General features: G+C 44.9%; 2 protein-coding genes across 4 annotated transcripts in view; one reads left to right on the top strand and one right to left on the bottom strand.

Moving 5' to 3' along the window:
- FKBP15 (FKBP prolyl isomerase family member 15) overlaps positions 1-16,579 on the bottom strand; it is a 79,526-nt gene extending 62,947 nt beyond the window's left edge. The window contains exons 1-4 of one of the 3 annotated variants that reach the window (XM_089675191.1): positions 16,424-16,579; positions 4,646-4,752; positions 4,385-4,472; positions 2,313-2,382 (exon numbers count right to left, since the gene is read on the bottom strand). In XM_089675191.1, the coding sequence (XP_089531317.1) occupies positions 2,313-2,382; positions 4,385-4,472; positions 4,646-4,752; positions 16,424-16,473 (315 nt within the window). In that variant the 5' untranslated portion in view covers positions 16,474-16,579. The remainder of the gene's footprint in view (positions 1-2,312; positions 2,383-4,384; positions 4,473-4,645; positions 4,753-16,423) is intronic. The other 2 variants (XM_089675189.1, XM_089675190.1) reach the window with 2 other exon arrangements.
- Positions 16,580-16,763: 184 nt separating this feature from the next.
- SLC31A1 (solute carrier family 31 member 1) overlaps positions 16,764-17,735 on the top strand; it is a 78,433-nt gene continuing 77,461 nt past the window's right edge. Inside the window, exon 1 of the mRNA XM_089675192.1 lies at positions 16,764-16,891. The gene's annotated coding sequence lies outside the window, so the exon portion shown is untranslated. The remainder of the gene's footprint in view (positions 16,892-17,735) is intronic.

The raw sequence follows: 17,735 nt of genomic DNA on the forward strand, positions 1-17,735 counted from the left end.
TCAAAGGGTTGAATATAAATATCGAATACAAATTTTAGGAACCGAAACCATTTTTATACACAGTCCCTCCATTTTCAGGGGCTCAAATGTAATTGGACAAATGAATATAATCATAAATAAAATGTTCATTTTTAAATATTTTGTTGAGAATCCTTTACTGGCAATGACTGCCTGAAGTCTGGAACCCATGGACATTACCAAAGACTGGGTTTCCTCCTTTCTGATGCTTTGCCAGGCTCTAACTGCAGCTGTCTACAGTTGTTCTTTGTTTGTGGGTCTTTCTGCATGCTCATATGGGTTGAGATCAGGTGATTGACTCGGCCATTGTAGAATATTCCACTTTTCCTTCAAAAGCTCCTGGTTTGCTTGTGCAGTGTGTTTTGGATCATTGTCCATCTGTACTGTGAAGTGCCGTCTAATAACCTTTGCTGCATTTGGTGAATCTGGGCTGACAGTATCTCTCTAAACACTGCAGAATTCATCCAGCTGCTTCTGTCTTCTGTTACATAATCAATAAACACCAATGACCCATGGCCAATGGAAGCCATGCATGCCGATCACACTGCCTCCGCCATGTTTTACAGATGATGTGTGCTTTGGATCATGAGCTGTTCCAAGCCTTCTCCACACTTTTTTCTTCCCGTCATTCTGGTACAGATTAATCTTAGTTTCATCCATCCAAAGAATGCTTTTCCAGAACTGGTCTGGCTTTTTAGATGTTTTTTGACAAAGTCTAATCTGGCTTTTCTATTTTTCAGGCTTATGAATGGTTTGCACCTTGTGGTGAACCCTCTGTATTTGCTCTCGTGAAGTCTTCTCTTGATTGTAGACTTTGACAATGATATGCCCCCCTCCTGGAGTGTCCTTCACTTGTCTGGATGTTGTGAATGGGTTTTTCTTTACCATAGAGAGGATCCTGCGATCATCCACCACTGCTGTCTTCCATGGACGTCCATGCCTTTTTATGTTGCTGAGCTAACCAGTGCGTTCTTCTTTCCTCAGAATGTACCAAACAGTTGATTTGGCCGCTCCTAATGTTGCTACTATCTCTCTGATAGATTTGTTTAGTTTTCGAAGCCTTTCAATGGTCTGTTTCATTTGCATGGACAGCTCCTTTGAATGCATGATGTAAGTTCACAGCAATAGATTCCAAATGCAAATACCACACTTAGAATTAACTCCAGACCTTTTACCTGCTTAACTGATGAAGAAATAATGAAGGAGTAGCCCACACCTGGCCATGAAACAGCTTTTGATTCACTGGTCCACTTACTTTTGGTCCCTTGAGAAGGGAGGGATGGCTACTCTTAAGAGCTGTAATTCCTAAACCCTTCCTCCAATTTGGATGTACATACCCTCAAATTAAACCTGAGTGTGCGCACTTTCAGCCCAAATACATTATATAGTTACATAGTTAGTCTGGCTGAAAAAAGACAAATGTCCATCCAGTTCAACCATAGAGAAAAAAAAAAAACCAAGTTACACTTACGGTAACGTCTTTTCCAGGAGTCTTTCAGGCCAGCACCGGTTTCCCACCCACTGTTGATATTGGTTATGTGAAGATGGCTTATTATGATTATGTTGTCTCGCATTGTGTCTCCCCAGATGACCGGAGGATGCTTGGAGAACTGAGGTCAGAGGGGAGTGGAGCTTTTTTATTGTAGGTGGAGGTGTTTCCTCAGATGAGGAGGAGCCGAGGTCTCTCAGAGTGCTGGCCTGAAAGACGGTAGGGGAAAAAAGTTATAATCCTATACCCACAGTTGATCCAGAGGAAGGCAAAAAAACCCAACAAAGCATGATCCAATTTGAACCTGCTGGGAAAAAAAATTCCTTCCTGATCCCCCCGAGAGGCAATCGGGTATTCCCTGGATCAACTATAGAACTATAACTTGAATATGTTTTGGTAAATTCCTGAAAAAAAACTAAAAAAGTGTGCCTGTGTCCAAATATATATGGACCTAACTGTATATACATACAAACAAAAATAAGTATTGAACAAGTCACAATTTTTCTCAGTAAATAAGTCTCTCGCATTGCTCAGGTGTGATTTTGGCCTATTATACAAAAACAGTCTTCAAATCTTGGAGGTTCCGTGGGCCTCTTCTATTAACTTTTTAGTTCTTTCCATAGATTTTAAGTCAGGTGATTGGCTGAGCCATTTTAGCAGCTTTATTTTCTCTTTCTTTAAACACACACACTTTTCTGTAGGTGGTCAACAATAGCAGCCCCTTTAGTAACAGATTTATTTTAAGCACATGTAACAAACACTTAACCCACTACACAGAGGTAATGATGTAAGAGAACTTACTCACCTCTTTAGCAGTGTGGTTTCCCAAAACAGCAGCTCCAAACTTGCCTTGCTTGACATACTGCCCATTCACACTACAAATACAGAACAAAGCTCATGTACAGGAAATTGTGCTGTTTTTAATGTACACGAGCTACTACTAGTAAAGAAAAAAAAAAAATGTATGCACACTAATGCCTTACTACTAGTTAATTCAACACATCATGGATTGTGAGACTGCCTTGATGTCGGGTATTGCAGCTTGTATGGTGTTGTTTTCAAACGGTAAGAAAAGCATGAAAAACAATATTGTAATGTTTTAATGTTGAGTAAATTACAGAAAGCTATAAAGTAGGTAAATTACACACCAGGCACCCTTTTGTCATTGTTGTCTGCAGCCTTGGACCTTCTATGCTACTGCTGTCATGGTGAGGAAAAAGTTAAACATGAACAATTGCACTGGGCAACCATATGTTTTTATGGTTAATAAGTAGAATGGGGAAGGTGTGCTACCGACAGCGGCTGCGCTGCCATCCAAGGGGTAACACAGATTTCCAGGGTGTCTGTCCTGTTGCCAGTTCCCCTGACACGCCGTGGCCAACTATGTCTGTGAGTGCCCCAGAGATGGTAAATCCTCACTGCCATCCAAGGGGTAACACAGGTTTCCAGGGTGTCTGTCCTGTTGCCAGTTCCCCTGACATGCCATGGCCAACTATGTCTGCGAGTGCCCCAGAGATGGTAAATCCTCACCAGATCCAGCCAAAAACCACCAAATCTTGAATCCTTCATCTAAAAGGCGATGGAGATTTTTTTCATGGCCCAGACTGAGGGCCAGATATCTTTGCAAAACGCTGAAAAGTTCATGATTGTCCTGCTCAAACACGCGTATTACAAAGAAAAGAAGAACATCCCTGAGCAATAACAACAAGAGCAATAACAACAAGCACCTACCACTGCCACAATACATACATGATCACCTTTCTGCCGTTTAAAAATCATCTGATAATCACAAGTGATGCTCAAAATTGTGTGTATCTAATGTTTAACTTTATTACCACCCACTTATGTTGAGTAGGTCCTCCTTTGCCGCCAAAACAGTCCTGGCCCATTGAGGCATGGATGAGACTAGACCTCTGAAGGTATGCTGTGGTATCTGGCACCAAGCTGTCAGTAGCAGTTCCTTTAAGTCCTGTAAGTTATGAGGTGGGGCCTTCATGCACTGAACTTGTTTTTCCAGCCAAACCCACAGAAAATCAATTGGATTGGGAAAGACATTTTGAAGGCCAAGTCAACACCTCAAACTCATTCTTGAGTTCCTCAAACCATTCTTGAACCATTTTTGCAGTGTGGAAGGATGCATTATTCTGCTGAAAGAGGCCACTACCATTAGGGAATACCGTTTCCATGAAGAGGTGTTCTTGGCCAGCAACAATGTTTAGGTAGATAGTATGTGTAACATCCACAGGAATTTCAGGACCTAAGTTTTCTCAGGAAAACATTGCCCAAAGCATCACATCGCCTCCTCCCATACTGAATCCTCGTGCCATCTCTCCCCAAGGTAAGTGACACACATGCACCTAGACATCAACATGATGTAAAATAAAACGTGCTTAAATCAGTCCAGGCCACCTTCTTCCATTGCTGCGTGGTCCAGTGCCCATTGTAAGCTCATTTGGCCGTGGATATGGGTCAGCATGGGTACCCTGACTGGTCTGCAGCTACACAGTCTCATACACAGCAAACTGTGCTGCCCATTTTATCTGCTTTCAATACATCAACTTCAGAGAAAACATCTTCACCTGGTGCTTAAAATATCCCATGGACATACAGATGCCATCGCAACGTGATAATCAATGCTATTCACTTAACCTGTCAGCAGTCATAAAGGTATGGATGATCAGTGTATGTCAGGCAGTCTATGGTTAGCCTTACATAGGAAGATAGTCTAGTTATCATTTAACTATGAAGAAGGTAAGAAATCCTCTTGAATAGATATTGATAGCATACAACAAATATGGGGTTTAACGCATTCATATCAAGCAAAGAGACCAGATCTTCTAGGATGGTTTGTTGCAAGCACAACTAAAGAAAACTTACTATTTATAAGCATGCACTGCTGTGGCAAAAAGCACAGAGGGTACAGGGCCTGCAGGAGGTGCTCCAGAGGGTTTGGAAGATTTCGAACCTGGCAAAAGAAAAAAGAGCTCAGAATAATCCGGATATCACTTTGGGAAACCAGTGTTGCTGCCTCCCTTCCTGTTCCCCCCCTCTCCCCTGCTGTTCCCCACAATCACTTCAGGCACTTGTCAAATCTCAGCTTGGGGACCCCTCCCATGTCCAAAAGGCATTGCTTTTTACCTGCTGACCCAGGCTTCTTAGGCTGCTTAGGTGCCGTGTACTGAAAGGATTCATTTCCCTGGGCAGAACCTGTTTGATCTATTCCAAAGAGAGAGGCCAGTTTTGCCCTGAAAAAACAAAAAAAATAAAAACAAAAACAAAAAAACACTTTAAGACTGGATTCACACTTGCATTTAGATTGTTGTGCATTGACATATGTTTCTTTTAACACACTGCATTGCAATAAAGTGCAGTTTTTAATGTACTACTGTTATTTATTTTTCTTTTTAGTTTACAGCAGGAACCAAAAAACATTTTTCTTTCGTGAACATAGAAGAGTGACAGCTGAAATACAGACCAAGTGGTCCATCAAGTTTGATGGATTCTTTTTACCTTTTTGTTGGAGTAGCTTTGTCCCAAGTATGTTTGAATCCATTCACTGTTGACTGACTCACTACCTCTGTTGGAAATCCATCCATTCTAAGCTTCAACTACTCTTTTGGTAAAATTATACTTTCTAAGGTTAGTTTTGAACTTTTCTCCTGCCATTTAGTCCCTGTGTTCTTGATCCTAGCTGCAGATTGAAAATACTGCCCTTCTGAACCTCATTCACCCCACTGATGTATGTATTGACTTGACTGTAGCGACTACTTTCAGTCTATACACTGTATATATTAAGTACTGGAAGTTATTTCTGATATGTTTTATCCTCCAGACCTTTCATCATTTTTATTTACAGACTTTGGACTCCATTACAAAATCTGTGATGCGTTAGAACACACTGCACTACATTTAAAAGCAGCATATTACATTTTCACAAACTGCACACCAATGCAACCTTTTGGCGTGAACTGGACCTATTGGAAACAATGGATTTCAGCAGGTTATTGCGTTCTGCCTTTGTTGAGCAATGCAGCCCAACAAATGTGATGTGAATGGGCACATCCACATCAAATGAAATATTCAGTCAAATACAGTGGAATAAATCTTCAAAGGGCCACACCTGCCTAATTACAGAAAAAGATTATAATTAACATTATAATAACAATTGCAACTAACAACATCTCATGTCAGAGATGGAGACTTAAAGCATTTTCCAAATGAGCCCAACAGATATTAGACTTTATTCTTTCGTAAAACCATAGTCTTCCAAAGAGCAGAACTGGATCCATGAAATATATAGAGAACAGGTACAATTCTCAATGCAGTGATCTGTGCCCATCACCAGGTCTAACAAGTGGCAATGTGGAGGTGTACCCAAGACTATGCAAATATTGATTTGATTTTCACAACGGCCTGTCTGAAGGATTATTGGCACCCTCCAGTTTTTGGCTGGGTCAGCTGACAACCTAAGGCCCAAGATAGGCTCCCAATTCTGTTGTCTGGCTAACGTTTGCCAGGCAGGTTTAAAATCCTGTACATACATATAAACATCACACATATACACAGGGCTTTTTTTCTCAGAGACAAAGTGAAGGTATTCCCCCCCTTCCAAGTCACCCTCTGTCACCATTACCTGCCCACCTCCCACTAGCACCCCTTTTATAGAATCCAGAGACAAGTATCATTTTGTGACGATAACAACTTGTATGGAAATTGTAGTAACAGAAAAAACAGTAAAATAGATGCACTGAAGCCACGAACAATAAACCACCGTGCAACAAAAGACCTTTCCCTCAACAGTAGATCCCCCCCAGAAAAAAATATCCCCCCAGCAACATAAGACCCCCTGAAACAAAGTTCACCCAGCAACAGTAGATTCCACAGCAGCCAGCATCACTAGACCCTCCAGCACACCCCAGCACCCCTTGCGCAGCAACTGGGTTTACCATTTTTTAAATGCAATGTTGGGAGTGATTGAAAACAACAGGCCTTCTAAATGGCGGATTGATCTTATCTCAGCAATCATTTAGTCAGATTGCTAAAGCTGTACTGCTTAACAGCCAGCCAAGGCAAAACTACACAGAAATTACTGAAGAACTGCAGTCAAAAAAGAAAATGCACATACTGCATGCTAAAATGAGTATGTATCATAGACTCTGTTAAATAAGACCTGTATCTATAGTAAAAAAAAAAAAAAAAACACACCATCAGAGAAAGCTAGTTTGTACAATTCAGAACAAATGAAGCTGGCACTAACCCCCTTTGCTGCTACAGCCCATAGTATTCCACCTTTATAAGAAAACTGACCCGTGGACCTCCTGCCAGAGGTAGTCGGTCCTCCACATCCAGGACATCTTGTATGGAAGTCTCTGCTACCTCCTCTCCAGAGTTCTTCTGGCACAAAGTACTCTTGTAGCTTAACACATGTATGTGATATCTATCACTTCTTTGCCATCAGAGCTGCATACTGAAGATGCACCCAACAGCAAGCAGGCATCTCCCTGTCCGTTCAGTACAACAGCGGTCTGCAAAGTGGGCTGAATGTCTGACTTTCCATCAGCATGTTAACTGCATCAATACAAATCATCTGATACTTGTTAGTCTACAATACGAGAGGCTGGCTATCCACTCCCTGGGCCTTGTCCTGTGTCTCTACACTGGGGGTATTCAAACAACAAAAATGACCCTTGAGTCAAAAGAATATTTCAAGAAGGGACTCATCATTGGAGCACTGTGCAAATAAAATGCATCAATAATTGAAGGCTCCAGCCTTGTTAGGAGCTAAACAAAGATGCTCTTTTTAAAGCAGGAAATCAACTTTAACAGATTTAGCCAGTGCGGTGCAAGTGTATACGTCTCCTTTCATGCAAAGAAATATTTTTACAAGGCCTGCTCAGTGACGTCACCAGTCTCTAGTCAATAGCTAGGCTGCATTCTTAGTGACGTCACCAGTCTCTAGTCAACAGCTAGGCTGCATTGTTAGTGACGTCACCAGTCCCTAGTCAACAGCTAGGCTCCATTCTTAGTGACGTCACCAGTCTCTAGTCAACAGCTAGGCTCCATTCTTAGTGACGTCACCAGTCTCTAGTCAACAGCTAGGCTCCATTCTTAGTGATGTCACCAGTCTCTAGTCAACAGCTAGGCTGCATTGTTAGTGACGTCACCAGTCCCTAGTCAACAGCTAGGCTCCATTCTTAGTGATGTCACCAGTCTCTAGTCAACAGCTAGGCTGCATTGTTAGTGACGTCACCAGTCCCTAGTCAACAGCTAGGCTCCATTCTTAGTGACGTCACCAGTCTCTAGTCAACAGCTAGGCTCCATTCTTAGTGACGTCACCAGTCTCTAGTCAATAGCTAGGCTGCATTGTTAGTGACGTCACCAGTCTCTAGTCAACAGCTAGGCTGCATTGTTAGTGACGTCACCAGTCCCTAGTCAACAGCTAGGCTCCATTCTTAGTGACGTCACCAGTCTCTAGTCAATAGCTAGGCTCCATTGTTAGTGACGTCACCAGTCTCTAGTCAACAGCTACGCTGCATTCTTAGTGACGTCACCAGTCTCTAGTCAACAGCTAGGCTGCATTCTTAGTGACGTCACCAGTCTCTAGTCAACAGCTAGGCTGCATTCTTAGTGACATCACCAGTCTCTAGTCAATAGCTAGGCTCCATTCTTAGTGACATCACCAGTCTCTAGTCAATGACTAGGCTGCGTTATTTGTGACTTCACCAGTCTCTAGTCAATGACTAGGCTCCAGAAGTTCATAAACAAGATAAAAAAACAAAAACCAGCTATAGTCACCTAGAAGGATGCAGCACCAATCTCAGCTGCAGCTGGCCCCTGCCACATCTGATCGCTCAGTTCTCGATCGTAAACACTGCTGATTGCCCAGGTCATCAGCCTGCAGAGAGCCACGACTGTTAATCACCAGCTTCCTGCTCTGCCCCTTGAGAGCTCACTGGAGTGCTGGGCTGTGCAGGGGGCGGGAGCAGCTGGCTCAGGATCTCAGAGGCTCACTGAGAGGCTGAGCCAGCTGCTGGTCCAGGCATCTGGGTGGATCTCAACATTAACTGCTTTCCCACCGCCCTATAGCAGAAATACTGCTACAGGGCAGCAATGGTGCACAAAATCACGTATATATACACATGATTTTGCATTTCCGGGTAGGGGGAGCGTCCGAGCCACGTGTGTGCACTACGCACACTGCCATTGGCGGCCTCGTCTGTCAATCACCAGGTCCCGGACAGTGATTCATCGCCAGCACCAGGCGATCACAGTGTATCACGGATGGGAGAGAGACCTGTAAAGAATACAGATCTCTCCCCTGTCAGCTACTGCACACTGCTTTGTATGGCTCTGCATAGCAGAGCCATACAAAGCAGTGGGCTTACAGGGTAAAGCACACAGTGAAACAGCACACAGTTAACCCTTTGATTGCCCCAGATGTTAACCCCTTCCTTCCCAGTGTCATTAGTACTGTGTCAGTGCTTTTTATTAGCACTGATCACTGTATTGGTGTCACTCCTAATGTCAGTGACAGTCAGTTCCCCCCAGTGCCAGAATGCCTGCCGCAGTCCCGCTATAGTTGCTGATCGCCGCTATTACTAGTATAACTTTCACGTAAACCAATTAATTTACACGTATTGGGATTTTTTTTTCCAACAAAGACATGTAGGAGAAAACATTTTGGCCTAAATTTATGATGAAATGTAATTTTTTTTTTTTCCTGGACATGTTTAATCACTAGCCTACAGGGCACTTATACCCCCTTCCTGCCCAAGCTAAATTTCTAGCTTTCAGCACTGTCGCACTTTGAATGAAAATTGCCCGGTCATGCAACATTGTACCCATATGAAAATTTTGTCATTTTTTTGTGACAGATAGAGCTTTCTTTTGGTGGTATTTAATCACCTCTGGGTTTTTTATTTTTTCTTAAACAAACCAAAAACCACTGAAAATATTGAAAAAAAAAAAAGTTTTTTCTTTGTTTGTTATAAAATTTTGTAAACAAGTGATTTTTCTCCTTCACTGATATGCGCTAATGAGGCTGCAGTGATGGGCACTGATAGGCTGCACTGATGGACACTGATAGGTGGCACTGATGAGGAGGCACTGGTAGGCGGCACTGATGCATGGCACTGATGGGCAGCACTGATACATGGCACTGACTGGCACTGATGGGTGACACTAAAGGCAGCTCAGATGGGCACGGATATGTGGCATTGATGTGCACTGGTAGGCACTGATATGTGGCATTAATGTGGCACTGATGGTCACTGACACGAGGCACTGATGAGCACTGACACAAGGCACTGATGGGCACTGACAGGTGGCGCTGCTGGGGCTACACTGGTCATCAGTGCCCTGATGATCAGTGTACATGTCCCCTCCGCGGACAGCCGATTACCGGCTCTCCTCTCGAGCTGTCAGCGTGACAGCTCAAGAGGAGAGAAATGCCGATAACCGGCATTTCCCTGTTTACATGTGATCAGCTGTGATTGGACACAGCTGATCACATGACTGAGCTGACATCTTCGGCTCTTTCCGTGATCGGTGATCCACTGTGTCCGAGGGACACAGTGCATCGCCGAGCATGCGCAGTGAGAATGGGAGGACATCATATGACGTCCTCCCAGAACGAGATAACCACCTTGCATCCGTCATATTACTATATGGCAGGCGGGAGGTGGTTAATAGTAAAAAGTAAAAAATATTGTTTTTCTCAAAACTGGCGGTCTGTTTTTTTTATATTGCGCAAAAAATAAAAACCGCAGAGGTGATCAAATACCACCGAAAGAAAGCTCTATTTGTGGGGGAAAAAAAAAAGGACATCATTTTCATTTGAGTGCAGCGTTGCATGACCACACAATTGTCACTTAAAGTAATGCAGCGCCGTATAGCAAAACATTGCCTGGTCAGGAAGTGGGGTAAATCCTCTGGAGGGCAAGTGATTAAAGTAGGGGTCTTTCCAGAGCCTGGACCGGATGAGTGACATCAGCTGACAGCAGAATTTAGCCCACTGTTGGCTGCAAATGGGTCATAGAAGTGCAAACTGAAGCACACTCTTGTGACCCATGATCCATAGGAGAAGTAAGGCCAAAAGAGCTTTGCTTATACTTCTCCATTAAGCTATATTTTTATGTAGATGTTATTCTAAAACCATGCAATGCAAGGGCCGACATAAACAACCCATTCAATTTGTAACCAATCAGGGAGCCCCTCAAGTTGAATGGCTGTTGGCAGATCTGAAGGATATTGCCATGTGTATGGATCACACTAGTGAAGTTTTTTTTTTCTTGCTGTCTGTGTCCCATTTGCAGGTTTTCTCTTCCTAACCCAAAGGCACAACATCAAGGGGGAGAAAATCATGATAAAGTATGGCAAGATACCCTCTTAGGGCTCATTCACAACTGCACTGAACTTCTAAGATTAATCTGCATGACAGACTTGACAGGTGATGAGGAGGCATTATGTCACCTTCTCAACACCTAATTTAACCCTGTAAATGCTGCATTACTGCGCCGCCATGTGCATTGCATGCAGTTGCGTAGTGCCAAATGCGACATGTTGTTTAATTTTGTAACATGGCTGCAAAGCACAACATTGCAGCTGTGGCATGTGTACAACCCTGATTGGCTACATTATGTTCAGGAAGGCAGGGCGGGTTGTTGAGGGGGGCGTTGGTAAAAATTGTAGCTCAACCATCTGTTTTTTTTTTACTGCTCCCTAAGCTGCTCACGTGAATGAACCCTTAGAAAGTAATCTTTGAAACAGGTATCCCCATTGAAGGATTTGCCTTCACCTGCTGTTCTGGTGACAATTGTACTGTCTTTGTAAATTTTGGATTTGAATTACTAAGGCTTATAGTGTGGGTGAATCTCCCCAATGGGGACATATGCAGCAAGATTGGATTAGAATCCCTGTCAGGTTTTTATTGCTGTCTGTGTCCCCTTTAGGGAGATTTACCCTCTCTATTTGTCCTGTTTTCTTTCATCATCAAAAGTGAAAAGTAAAAAAAAAAAAAAAAAAATCAGAAATCCCCAAAATTTCAGGAACAGAAAGAGGGGAAATCTTCCAATGGGAATGCTAGTTCTGGTGACTCTGGTGTCAGGTTGGGATTCCTTCACTTTGGAGAGATTTCCTCTCACTTCCTGTTTTGGTTCTGGGACAGGAAGTGAAGGTTAAATCTCCCCAAAAGGGGCACAGATGGAAAACAAAATAACTGACAGAGGTTATAACCCTCCCTTACTCTATCCAAAAAGAAATAAAAAAAAGTTTTGTCTTTAATTACACTTTAAGAGGAAAAAAAAAGAAAAAAAAAATATGAAGTCTAACTTTTTAGGTGTGACCCCCTACCCTTGGAGTGTATATATCCCTAACCTCAATATCTGTTTAATCTGCAGAAACAACAACACCTCAATAATATCAAAGTACCACTGAAGGAATGGTCGAAGTCTATGAACCTTTTTTATGATAAGTCCCCATAATGGGATGTGCCATTACTTTAGGGGGAGCAAGGGGAGGCAGCTCTGCCAAAAACATTAGAAAATGAGAGATAGGTCTGTCCGCTGCATGCATGCATGTATGTATGCATGTATGAAGCACATGCTGCTGGGTGTTCTCACTTTCTACAGGAAGATGGCCATGTTGAGCTGCCATTGGTTACAGCAACTTTCCTACATATTGGGAATTCTCTCCTTTTGACAAGGCCTTCCATACTCTGGAACTCCCATTATGTTCTTGTGGTTACCCTGTGTGTGTCTTTACCCTCACATATCCATCTGCCTTAGCAGAGATGGAGTCTCAGAGAGTCACTAAAGCAGAAGAAACAAAATCTGCACATTAGTTGTAGCTGACAAAATCACCCTGCAAAGCACTATTCATCCAGAGCCATTTTTATGAAGAACAATTACCAGCTTCTGCTTTTTCCCCTCCCGGCTGGTTCATACCACTTCCTCCTGACTTACTATAGGACATAGGTTTCAAACTGCTGGACTGCCAGCTGTTGCCAAACTACAAGTCCCATGAGGCATTGCAAGATTGACAGTTACAAGCATGACTCTCAAAGGTAGAGACATGATGGGACTTGTAGTTTGGCAACAGCTGGACGGCCACCAGTTTGACACCCCTGTTATAGGATGATCTTTGACAGTTAGGTCTCATGCCCAACGGGCATAAAAAAATGCTGCTTATTACAGGCGTTTAGTGTTCTTTCCTTTCAGCCTGTAGAAGCAACTCTATGTTAGCCTATGGGCCCATGCACATTTGGGCATTTACAGACATTTTGTAGAGGAGTGTTTACAGGCTTAAAAAAAAAAAAAAAAAAAAAAAAAAAACCCATCACGTGCATTTTTGAGAGGAGATGTCAGGCAGGAAAAAAAAAAAACCCACACACTTGAACTGCCTATCCGGTGCGTTTAGGAGCATCAAGCATTTTTAAATAATTTGTCTTCTAGTGTTTCGGGGAAAAATGCTTATAAATGCAAACCGGTGTACAAAAACGCGTGTACAATATGCTCCATAGGCGCTGTTTTTATGCTGATTATTCTCTGTTGACTAGTGAGAATGGCCTCATGAACACAGGACATTAAAAAAAAAAAAAAAAAAAAGAAACCTCCCCTAGAAGCTTTCCTCCTGGCAGCAGCATTTTTTCAGAAACAACACCTGATGTCTGTACAGGTATCTAACGCTTATACAAGCGTCACGCGCTTGGGAGTTCATTCAATTCATTGGCCAGAATGATAATTTATTCTGGTCATTGCAGCGAATTAACGTTCAAACACTAAACACGCTTTTAGCTGCGTTAAAAGGTTTTTCTGCCAAAACGCTGTTGCTCCTGGACTCACTGGCCCTGGTTTTTTTTTTCCTGCTGGTAAACACTACTGCTACTAAAAGCTTCTAAAAGTCTCTGTGTGTATGGGCACATAGGATAACAGAGGGCTGCTTGGAAGCTCACAGGAGAGGGGGCGGAGTCAAGCTGTGGCTCCACGTGTGAATGGACACACAGAGTCACGGCTTGGGAGCGTGCTTGCTCAGGTGCCCCTATTGCAAGCTGCTTGATATGGGGGCACCCGAAGGTAAGGAGGAGCCAGGAGCACCAGCAAGGGACCTGAAAAGAGAAGAATCTGGGCAGCGCTGTGCAAAACCACTGCACACAGCAGGTAAATATGACATGTTTGTGATTTAAAACAAAAAACACTGAACCTTTAGTATTGCTTTAAGGATTTCTGTGTCAATTCACTAAAGGATTTTGCATGCGATATGAAGGCCACGTGACCCAATTTTCAGAAATATCGCATGAGATAAAAGTCAATTCAAAGTAAAATATTGAATGCAAGGTAAATACCTAAAAAAAGCAAACAAATAAATGGTAAATCAATAAAATGGTTGTAAACCTCAGGTATGAAATATGAATACACTCACCTAATAGCCTCCCCACCCATGTGTATTTGTCTCAATTCAGAACACTAAATGTCATTTCTATCCGCTGCTTTGATCCTCTGCTATAAGCAGAGTCAATTCTGATGTGTTTTCCTGACACCAAGAGAAAAATGGTGACAGGGGAGGGACCTCCAGCAGATTGACAGCCACAACTCCTGTGTGCTGTGTGGAGGAGGGTGTGTCCCTTCCCTGTAATCAGCTCTCAGAGCTCTCGGCACTGATGTAATTTCAGCTCCCCACTCCTTGCTTTTCAGAGATCCTGTGAAAATTCTGCACTTTGAATGGATGTAGATAAACAGGTACAACGTATGTAGGTGGATTTGTGTCATCTCTGTATCACCTGAGGCCAGTCACTTCACTGGGTAAATGTAAGGGTTTACCACCACTTCTTAAGAACACACACATTGGTTATTTATCACATGGCAGTCGGTATTTTAGCAATGTACAAAATAACATTGAGGGGAAGTCTGCACTGGTCAGTAAATGAAAAGTATACAATGTATCAGTGTGGAAATGTTCTGCCCTGAGCTCAGGAATGAAAATAAAACGAACATTTCACAAGGGAGAGTGTTCTCTGAATGAAAGCATGCCAGAATGGTTTCATACTTTCATATTTCTGTGTGCATTCATTTCTTCCTCTGCTGCAGTGTTAGCATAAAAAAGTGTGAAAACAAATAACACCCAAAACACTAAATTTAAGTGAAAAATATTGCAAAAAATAAATGCAGTACTGATCTCTGAACTGACCCCACTGAACGATAGACCTGGTTACAAGCCCATAGGTTTTCCCTGTGACACCATCCTGCCACACATTATCTGCATTAATAAGAAATGAAAAGATGATTGGAGCAAAGATCCTGATTCTGCATTGTGTGAATCACCGAGATCTGCCCATGACTGACCGATTACATGGATTTCTAAACTGGGGGATTGCAAAGGCTGATCATGCCCACTATGTAGTTTCAATGAGGCGGTACAGGCCACAGACACCAGACAGCATCACCAGGACCCGGAGCACCCCAGAGACACTGGCCACACATGCAGGGACCCGGAGTACCCCAGAGACACAGGTCTCCAGACAGCCATGCCGGGACCTCGGAGCACACCGGTGACCGGAGAACAACGCCGGGACTTGCAGCACACCGGTGACCGGAGAACAACGCCGGGACTTGCAGCACACCGGTGACCGGAGAACAACGCCGGGACTTGCAGCACACCGGTGACCGGAGAACAACGCCGGGACTTGCAGCACACCGGTGACCGGAGAACAACGCCGGGACTTGCAGCACACCGGTGACCGGAGAACAACGCCGGGACTTGCAGCACACCGGTGACCGGAGAACAACGCCGGGACTTGCAGCACACCGGTGACAGGAGAACAACGCCGGGACTTGCAGCACACCGGTGACCGGAGAACAACGCCGGGACTTGCAGCACACCGGTGACCGGAGAACAACGCCGGGACTTGCAGCACACCGGTGACCGGAGAACAACGCCGGGACTTGCAGCACACCGGTGACCGGAGAACAACGCCGGGACTTGTAGCACACCGGTGACCGGAGAACAACGCCGGGACTTGCAGCACACCGGTGACAGGAGAACAACGCCGGGACTTGCAGCACACCGGTGACCGGAGAACAACGCCGGGACTTGCAGCACACCGGTGACCGGAGAACAACGCCGGGACTTGCAGCACACCGGTGACCGGAGAACAACGCCGGGACTTGCAGCACACCGGTGACCGGAGAACAACGCCGGGACTTGCAGCACACCGGTGACCGGAGAACAACGCCGGGACTTGCAGCACACCGGTGACCGGAGAACAACGCCGGGACTTGCAGCACACCGGTGACCGGAGAACAACGCCGGGACTTGCAGCACACCGGTGACCGGAGAACAACGCCGGGACTTGCAGCACACCGGTGACCGGAGAACAACGCCGGGACTTGCAGCACACCGGTGACCGGAGAACAACGCCGGGACTTGCAGCACACCGGTGACCGGAGAACAACGCCGGGACTTGTAGCACACTGGTGACCGGAGAACAACGCCGGGACTTGTAGTACACCGGTGACAGGAGAACAATGCCGGGACTTGCAGTACACCGGTGACAGGAGAACAATGCTGGGACTTGTAGTACACCGATGACCGGAGAACAATGCCGGGACTTGTAGTACACCGATGACTGGAGAACAATGCCGGGACTTGCAGTACACCGGTGACAGGAGAACAATGCCGGGACTTGCAGTACACCGGTGACAGGAGAACAATGCCGGGACTTGTAGTACACTGGTGACCGGAGAACAATGCTGGGACTTGTAGTACACTGGTGACAGGAGAACAATGCTGGGACTTTTAGTACACTGGTGACAGGAGAACAATGCTGGGACTTGTAGTTCGTCAGCACTGGACTGCATACACAATACTTCTAGTTGACAGCTGTCAGTCAGGTCAGCCCCCTCCCCTCAGACACACACTCACCCTCCTGTGGGTGACAGGAAGTCTAGATCGTCCTCGTCCTGCCCGAACATGGTATCCCAGAGCCGTAGTATCACCCCTCACACTCCCCCGGCAATCTCTTCTTCCGGATTGACTCTCAGTCACGGGGCTGTCAGCTGACCTCCTATTCCGCCGTAAAAAGCCGGCTACTGCTGCAAACATGTGACCAGGGTCAGCAACGTGGCGCCTGACTCGTCCTGGTGGACCGCAAAGCCCCCTTCCGTGAGTTCCACGCCTCGCGGTAGCAACCAATAGCTTGCAAGGCCTGGATTGTGTAAAGCTGGAGTGGGCGTGGCCGGGCACCAAGGCTTCATTGAGGAGAATGGTTATCCCCTCCCCGTGGGTAAGCGGAGGGGAGGGGCTTGGTGTAGCGGATGTGTCAGTCCGTAGGAGTCAGTGTGTGCGGAGCTCCGAGGTGACAGCGGGCAGAGAGCAGCCAGCAGAGTCTAGGTGAGTTGTCATGACTGTGTGCAGATCACTAGTGCAGCATTGTCCCTGCCATCAGATGTGTGAGGGGGGGTGCTCTCCTTTAAGTGATGCAATGGACCATGCGTGTACTTTTATTTCCAGTGTTCAGTCTCTTGTACAGTAATGATGGATTCTTCCCCACAGTGGACCAGTAATGACCTTCTGCCAACACTCACCCAAAAGCCTCCCCGCCCATGTCCCTCCGTTAGAGGAGTTTGGGTGGGAGCCAATGAAATCACAGACAAGTATGCAGCCAGTGAAGTCCCAGCTCCAGATCTGTCTTCTTGTAGTTGAGCAGAGTCTCAGGAAAACCCTGATATATGAGGATGAGAGCCAGGCACTTGGCATTTTCAGAAGTAGATGGGCAATGGCAGCCTGTGTATTCCTCCCAGCTCAGGCTTCGTTCACACAGATGATGGATATACACGATCAGCCACAACTTTATGACCTCTGACCGGAAAAGTGATTAACATTGATTATTTTGCAACAGTGGCATCTGAAACTGGGTGGGAGTATATTTGGCAGCCAGTGAACATGTTGTCCCTGAAGTAGATGTGTGAAAAGCAGAAAAAATGGGCATCACAATTTATTGTGTATGGGGCTGTGGAGCAGCAGACCGCTCACGGTGTCCATGCTGACTTGTGTCTAGTCAGCATCAGAACTGGACCATGGAGCAATGGAAGAAGGCAGCCTGGACTTATGAATTCAACAATGGTTTGAATAACACAAGAATGAGTTTGAGGTGTTGACTTAGCCTCCAAATTCTCCAGATCTTAATCCAATCTAGCATCTGTGAGATGTGCTGGAAAAACAAGTCTGATCCATG

Source organism: Staurois parvus, unplaced genomic scaffold (genome assembly GCF_062004578.1).
Source record: "Staurois parvus isolate SC_StPar_1 unplaced genomic scaffold, SC_StPar_1.0 ptg000154l, whole genome shotgun sequence".
NCBI lineage: Eukaryota > Metazoa > Chordata > Amphibia > Anura > Ranidae > Staurois > Staurois parvus.